This window comes from Watersipora subatra, chromosome 4 (genome assembly GCF_963576615.1).
Source record: "Watersipora subatra chromosome 4, tzWatSuba1.1, whole genome shotgun sequence".
NCBI lineage: Eukaryota > Metazoa > Bryozoa > Gymnolaemata > Cheilostomatida > Watersiporidae > Watersipora > Watersipora subatra.
Window position 1 is genome coordinate 34,788,547 of NC_088711.1, and position 8,132 is coordinate 34,796,678.

Genomic DNA, 8,132 nt, shown 5'->3' on the forward strand with positions numbered 1-8,132 from the left:
TTACATAAGATAGCATATGTACATAGTACTTTTGATTAAGGGAAAATTGTACACCTCTGTACATTGGAAATACAGCAACTTACAAAATAAATTGTATCACGCATGCAGCAGACTCAAATATTGGCATACGGGGACCATAATACCGTGATACACCCATGCATCAACTACTACACTTTATTACAGCCGCCTACATAAATTACATAATGAAAACTTCAACAAGTTGACTACTTTTACATTTCATTTAAACTTCATTTAAGGATCTAAAGATATAAGTTTCATTTGATGCTTTTGAGATTTTTATTGAGCTGCCATACATTAGTTTTGTATCGGTGTAAACTAATAATTAAATGAGTTTAACACATTTCATCAATGTTAGTGTAGTTGAAATTAGCTATTAGTTTGTTGTTAGCAGACGGCATTTGGTCCCTACACAATTATTTTAAAATACATTTATTTACAATGATTTGCAAAGGTATTCAAGGGGTGAGACATGAGCTGTGGATTGTCTAAAAAAATGATGTGTCTCAAACATTACTAGAGTCTGTAAAGTTTTTCAAAATAAGTGGTCAGATTGTGTGTTGATTTTTACACAGTATTTTTGCATATACTACATGTACAAATCATGTAGTTGAGAACATAATAGGTCTACCCGAATTTATGTAAAACTTTGTTATTAACAAATATGTGATGTTTTAGAGAGTTGTCTCCCCAGTCAAGCGCCTAGTTATTGTAGTAAGAGTTGTCTTCTCTATTTTTATGTAAAATCCGAAACGCATCCCTTTTGATTATTATAAAAACTATTGTTTACAACGTTTCTTTCAAAGGAGGTAAAGCCAGTCTTGAATAGTGCCATTGTTGAGCAGAGCGACTGTTTCATAAGTCAAAATTCTCCATTGCACCCAGTCTACTCGTTTGGTTTTCCTGTAAAGCTAGCAAACGTTTATCATACCGCATTTTTTTTTATCCATAGAGACCAGTTCAATCATGGCATTGGTAAGTTTTGTTCTGTATTCTTTCATATGTTTGTAATCTTAAATGTTTGGCAGCATATCTCGTTATTTTTTGCCAAAGTAGGCTTACATTTGCTTTTTTCTTTGCATAGCAGATGCACCTTTCAGAAGTTAGTCCGCCATATTTTGTTTAAAAGTAACATTGATTTGCTGTTTAATTTTTTAAATGCTCACACAGAATAGCTTCTCTTTACAAATTCTAGTCACGGCCTTGATTTCGATGATTGTGCCACTAATAAATATTAGTAACTGGATTTGCCAGCTTGATCATAGAGATTTATTTTCAAAGATGACATAGTATTGCCCGTTTGTGCGGCTGATTATCAATTCTTGTTACTTTAAGTGTGGTTGATGAGGTTACTGCCCAGTTTTTCAATTCATTAGAAAGAATTTTGATGCGCGATGAATAGGGCTACCAAACAAAACTAAATTTACTGCCCTTGATGCACGCTTGATAAGCTATTGGTGTAAAATGAGTTTTTATCTGTTTTTGAATGTTTACTACTTTCATTTAAAGAAACCTATTTGTTGCGCAAACGCCTGGTTTAATCGCAAAATCTACAACCATATTATCTTTTTGTTGTGACAGAATATTGGATGAGGCCGCACTTGAGCCTCGCTATCAAAAAGAGTTGAACCTTTATGTAAATAATCACATGATGATGAAGATGGATGAGCCGCTGTCTGGCAAACTAGTCAAGAAGCAAGCCATAAGATCGCTGTGCTGAAAGACTGCCTTGACTGCCGGCTGAATCTGTAGCTAAGGTTTAGACAACGTGTTTATTTGTCTGACTATCAGTTTGTTGCTGGCTAGTGTTCAATCGTCATCTCGATCCCAACTCGTTTCTATAAATGTTCATTTTATAAACATCCAGAAGTGTAGCGTAGTAGTCTCATCATACATTTTCTTGCAGGTCCCTAGAAAATCTCGTAGTCTTGGTGATCAGAGTTTAAGAGGAGCGGCTTGTAGCTCAGCTCTAGTAAGTACCACGATTACGCTAGTAATGCTTATTCATCTTTTCAACACTTTTAATCTGATGCGGAAAAGTGGTTACCTACTTTTCAAAAACCAACGACTTTTTACCCACACAGATTTGATGACTTTGTCCCAAGTTTTTATTAATAAAGCGGGTTAGCTGTCAGTAACATATTTCCCATTGAGGTGCAGCTGAAAATCTCTTTGCACTGCTATTTGTTAAGCTCTAACTTCAAACATGTTTCAAGTTATTCTCATCGCTATACAGACCATTTAAAGAAGCTTGCTCATTAAACCTAATGTACTATCGATATTTGGCTATTATAACAATGCGATGACAAACAAATATATAGAATTTCAGGTTTAGTGAAAAAATTAAATAACTCATTCAACAATAAATTTAGGATATTCTCCTTACGCAATCAAACAGAATTGATACAGTTCAAGTTTTTAAATGTAGAAACGAATTATCTCTAAAATGATGGAAAAAAGTTATGAAAACAAAACATGCAACAACCTTAAGACATAATCATGCTGTTTAAACTTGATAAGATTACATAGTCTATAATTTGGTCTAATCGATTTGCACTGAATATTCAATATTTATATAAACTTATTTTTACAGAAGTACTCGAAGAGTGAGACATGTGCTGCAGATGGTTCTATAAGAATGAACTCTGTGTCTCAACTGCTCATGGAGTCTGTTATTCCTCGAGAAGTTCGAGTGGTCATAGTATGTTCATTTATATGCAGTAACCCTACATATCCCACCCACAGTTGTGTGACTGAAACAGTAAAGTGTACTTCCTTTTAAGTCAGAGAGTACATTCGAACGATTTCACTTTTCAATTTATGGTCAGGTTTTTTGTTATAAAGTGAAAGCACTGCACTCATTTTGTAAGTCTATATACATCATCACATAATTTATAATTATCTCATAAAAAATGCATTGTCAAAACTTTTATTATATCACAATCTAACTGACAAAATGATTTCTTGATATCAGCTCAAGTTTGTGCTATACGTTTTACATTTTGTAAGTTGGAATAGAATATGATCTGTACTAGTTTTATAACAGCACTGTATTCCCTTCAACAGTGAGGATTTTATGTAAACTAATTTGTGGTTTTTACACTTACAGAAAGATGCCATTAGAATGGGTACTTTTGGGCAAGAGTATGAACATTTGGTTAGATCGAAGAACTCCTCTAAACTCTCTAACTACCAAATTGATGTGTTGGTGACGAACATGATGGCCAGTCAGAGGTTCATAAAGGTATGTCTGTGTTACTTGTTACTCTTTGGATCGTATGTCTTCGTTCTGTAATTCATATAATTGATTATTAGAGGTTTTTATAAGGATAATCCTTCATGTTATAATAATATGGTTACTCCGCTATTAGTTGTATTTTATGCTAATAATATGTGGTTACAACGGTGGCTATAGTTCAAATTATTTTAATATCTTGTTAACTGAAAAACCAAACGACTAGACAAGATTTGGTAGAATTACTAGCGCTGGTTACAAGAGTGCTGGCCCATCTTTCTCATTTCTTGAATGGCTAAGTTTCTCCGAATTAAAGGTTTATGTGTAAGAAAATTGATATGAATCTGTTATAGTACTATCATTAGTACATCCATTCAGTACTAGAAGTGTGCGCCTCACTTTTACCAATAGAAATACCAACCAAAACACATAAGCCAATACAATTCTTAATTTGCAATAAAATGGAATTTTTGTCCATCAAGCCCCACCTATGTGCTGTCACGAAGATAGTTTTTGTAGTTTTTTGTTTTGTACATATGGGATAGTGTGTAATATCTCTCTTCCAGATCTCTCTAAACAGTCTTCGAACAGATTTGACTCTCTCTTGTATAGCAATTGAATTAATTTCAGTTCTTGATATATTTTTGTGTTACAGGCTGCTTTAAGATGTAGGAAGGCTAAGATATCCGATAGGGGCTTTATTCGTCTAATGAACATCACAACAAGACTGGTACTGGATAGGTTGGTTGAAAGAAAGGCCAGAAACAAATTCAATCAACACGTACATAGGACCATTAGTGACATGTCTAGGAAACAGTGGCTGGCTCTGACGGTGCTGATTAGATCCAGGTATGTTAGACGCGCTTTGATAGCTCACCGATATTTCAATCTGAAAGTATATAAACATACATGAAGTATGAGCAGTGATTCAACTAAATTTTCACCGTGAGATATTTATAGATGTCAAGCAAATTTTTATGGCATTAATATACAATATTGTAATTATTGTAACTCAAAACTGTCATATATGTAAAAGCTGGTTTACATATAATCGTATTAACAATCACAATTGAGGACTGGTGGAAGACAACTCCACCATTTTGTATATTTATATAGAATATTTATTGTTAGAAACAATGGCATTAGAACTCTTCAAACGTGTTACTTTCATTGTGGAAAGAAACCTTTCAGTTGCATTACTTTCATGTGTCAGTTAATGGGAGATACAAGTTAAAATTTAATACGAAGTTCTCTTTGTTTCACGCGTACAAAATTAAAACTATCCAGGCAGTGTTCGTATTCTCAAAAGGTGTGTATTTGTGTAGAGTCGTGACCAGGACACTTCCAGCCTTTCGTCGAAGGAAACTACGGAGACGCTTTCCTCGTGTTTCTGACAATGAGTCTAGTGGTTCAATCCTTTCCTTCTATAATCCTCATTCTGACAGCTCATCGATTTTCTCTGATTCTGGTCTCACCATCACTCATTCATCCTCTGAGGATCGCATGCCCCCTGGTGTGTGTTGCAGCATTTTTCATTGTTTTGTGGGTTTCAGTTAGTTGTTATTTTCTATTGAGCAGCTAACTATTTGTTTAATGTTATTTTCACATAGGGCTCATTTTAATTTTGATTGTCTAAGCACCGCGCGCACTGCTTGTGATTGGTTGAATGTAATGCGCTCTCTCTGTGATTATTTGGGCACAACACATACTCCTGATTGATGTGGCGCAACACATACTCCTGATTGGTGTGGCGCAACACATGTTCTTTGTAAAAATTCCCGAATATTTCTCTTTTTTAGTCCCTGAAGATGCATCCGTTATTGTGTTAGAACTCGAGGGTGATGCTCAATTTTGGACATCTCGTAACGATATAATCGGTGTAGACACGAATGACGGGTCCACATATGATCATGAAGAGATCATTGATGATGGTGGTGATTCTTCGGAGTTAGTCTATGATGTACCCAAGGCTTCTCTCACTACTTCCGTACCATCTGATTTCGAACCAAGCACTGTTACAAGAGCAGACGGTAAGATTACGGTTATCCACTAAGAGGGTTACTAGAGTTACAGTATCTCTTACCTGTGTTTTTCTCTACTACATAACCAATCCATTTACTTAGTTCTAATAAATATACTATATTCTCAATTGATAACCCGCATTCAAACTGTATAAAGTTTAAGTATTTGTTGTAGTACCCTCTTTTCCAATCTTTAGTCTTAGTAAAATGTATTTTATTGTTACCGTAAAACTTCTAATTGAACGCCATGGCGCATTATTTTTTAACCTTTCTTCTATAGTGGCGGTCAATTGGCAGCGGCGTTCAAACATAGGCTCGCGGTCTACTTTTCAAATGGCTCGTCAGAAGTTTTGGAAGATAATTTTAAGCCCTATTACGGGCGAAGTGAATGTCGCTTTATAATATTTTGCTCTCTTTTTCCAGTCGAGCGATATTAAACCATTTGGATGCAGTAAATCTGCTAACTTACCTTTAACTTGACAAAGATCTCTCTGAATAGCATGCATCGAGAAACTGAGAATTATTTCTACTACCGGTAGTTGATATTTATTGCTTGCTATCGCCCTGGTATGATATTATAGCCTGTGTCCTTTTTTGCAATTTATTGGCATTTTCTGTTTTTATTTCATTCTAAATTTGAAGACACATTTTTATTTTATATCTATATTCAACATTGTTGAGTAAAAGCTCATTGCACTCACTGATATGTTTGCTAGAGTTTACTGCCAAAACTAGCTTTTTGTGTGCAATAGAAGTGAAGTTATGAGCATCGATCCATTGTAAGCCGTGTTAACATGGCCGCAAGGATGCTATAAAATAACGTGCTATAAATCTGCATATTTATAAGTCTATTTATAAGCCTGCAAAATAATAATCTATCAAATGATACAAATATATATTCATGAACGAGTGACATAAACGAATCATACTTATATTACATGCAGAAACAAAAATTAATGTTTTTAAAAACAAAAAGATTTTCATCGTTTGCTCGAAAAGCTGCGTTTTGATTGTTTCTTACGATAGAATGAACATCTTTTAGTTGTCCAATATCTTCTCTCAGAGTGGCGGCCAATAGAAGGTGGCGTTCAAATCGAGATAGCGTTCATTTAGAGGTTTTACGGTATCTTCATTACTTTTATACTTGAAGGAATTTCTTGTTGTTTTATCTTTTAGTTAGTAGCTGAATATTTATTGTTTTTATTAATATAATTGTACTAAATATTATGACGCACCTTAATCTGTAATATATTCTATATAACTACTAAGTCTTTAGAGAGAGTTTAGTAATCTCTTTGTCTCATTACTATGTATAATAGTTCCTTTATAATTTCTGTTCATTTCATAGTTGCTGGGAGAAAAAGGAAGTCGTGTTCACCTGTTAGTGATGGTGCAGCAAAGCGCAGCAGAATCTTGACACTCTCTGGTATGTTTGTATTTTAATAATCATAGTTATGATATAACGCCCATGATAGACAGTCGATCCCCGCTTCTTCAGACCTCCATTCCCAATACTTTCAAATGCCCCGACAACATCTTGTAACGGATGATTATCCGATGCGGCTGTGTCTCTCCAAAGAGTGTTGTACCGTAATTTTTGTTTGTTATCGTTACTGCTATTATATGCATGAGACAATAATGGCTGTTTTACATACAATGTGGTACTGTACAGTACTGAAGTTTTTATGTTTTGGCTTTTTGATATCTGGACATGGACAGGTCTGTATTAGTCTGAATAAACAAGGGTCAACTCTAGACAGCGTTGTTGTATACGGTTGATTTTAAGCTATATTTTTACTATTGAAAAAAACCTAAAAGATTGGAGATGCCAGCACTACCGGGAACTTGGGCTGTAAAACCTCAGTATAAACAGGAGAATTATTTGCGCTTTCAGCAAGATTATCCTGTATAATTATGAATTAATGTGAGCATCTAGTAATCTCTTTGTCTCATTAATATGTGGAGGTGGATATTAGTTCAATTATAATTTGTGTTCATTTTATAGTTGCTGGGAGAAAAAGGAAATCGTGCTCACCTGTTAGTGATGGAAACGTAAAGCGTAGCAGAATCATGACACTGTCCAGTATGTTTGTATTTTAACTAAAAGAGGCGTACAACGCCTGGGATTAGTTAGCGTGTCTGTCTCCAGTTAACATAATCTTTGTTTGTACTTGTGGAACTATCAAAATCTTGAGATGCCAGCGCTATCGGGAACGCAGGAATCATGAAAGATTTTATTGCGTAAAACGTGTAGCGTGTGTCTTTGTTATTCAGCTTCTGTCCTTGTTGAATACAGGTGGAAGGGATGGATCATTATTAAACCTCCTCAGCAATATCCACACGGCTGAAACACAAAGCGTCAACTGAAAAGATGATGAGGGAAAGTTATAATATCGAGCGCATACCTAGAGTTAGTGGTTCAAGTGACGGCAGTCTAGTTGAAGTCGTCTGTCATCTCCTTTTCACGTAAAAGACATGGCTGAGTCAAAGCGAGATAATGAGTCATTCTTTATATGGACCTGAAGTTAACAGTTGATACATAGAGTGTACACGGTCAGGAGATCTATTTAACAATATCTGTGTGTACCATGTTCTATATTCCCATATGCATTACATGTTCAATATTTATTCCTTGTATAATAAGGTAGTAGTTAGTTACTAAATATATTATATTGTTAACTGTTATAACAATCGCTTCATTCTTCACCATTTTCGACAGTGATTTGTCATACGAAATATTGAGCTAAGTGTTGATGAACAAAGATTATTAACTTGATAAACACAAAGGCTACATGTTCAGTTATGAACTCAAAGTACAGAACTGTTGCATGTGATTATCTACAAAACCTACTGATCCA

The 8,132-nt window shown here is 34.9% G+C and overlaps 1 protein-coding gene across 1 annotated transcript; it reads left to right on the top strand.

Moving 5' to 3' along the window:
* Nucleotides 1-984: 984 nt before the first annotated feature.
* On the top strand, nt 985-7,790 carry LOC137394185 (uncharacterized). The gene is made up of 10 exons (XM_068080906.1): nt 985-993; nt 1,925-1,990; nt 2,612-2,719; nt 3,128-3,262; nt 3,909-4,102; nt 4,579-4,766; nt 5,053-5,283; nt 6,623-6,700; nt 7,280-7,357; nt 7,571-7,790. The coding sequence occupies exons 1-10, from the start codon at nt 985-987 to the stop codon at nt 7,639-7,641; spliced, it is 1,158 nt and encodes a 385-aa protein (XP_067937007.1). The 3' UTR covers nt 7,642-7,790.
* Nucleotides 7,791-8,132: the final 342 nt, after the last annotated feature.

Bases quoted from the DNA above. Each gene is read 5' to 3' on its own strand.
- LOC137394185 (XM_068080906.1), top strand. The intron at 3,263-3,908 runs GTATGTCTGTGT...TTTGTGTTACAG, and splicing joins CCAGTCAGAGGTTCATAAAG to GCTGCTTTAAGATGTAGGAA. The intron at 4,103-4,578 runs GTATGTTAGACG...GTATTTGTGTAG, and splicing joins ACGGTGCTGATTAGATCCAG to AGTCGTGACCAGGACACTTC.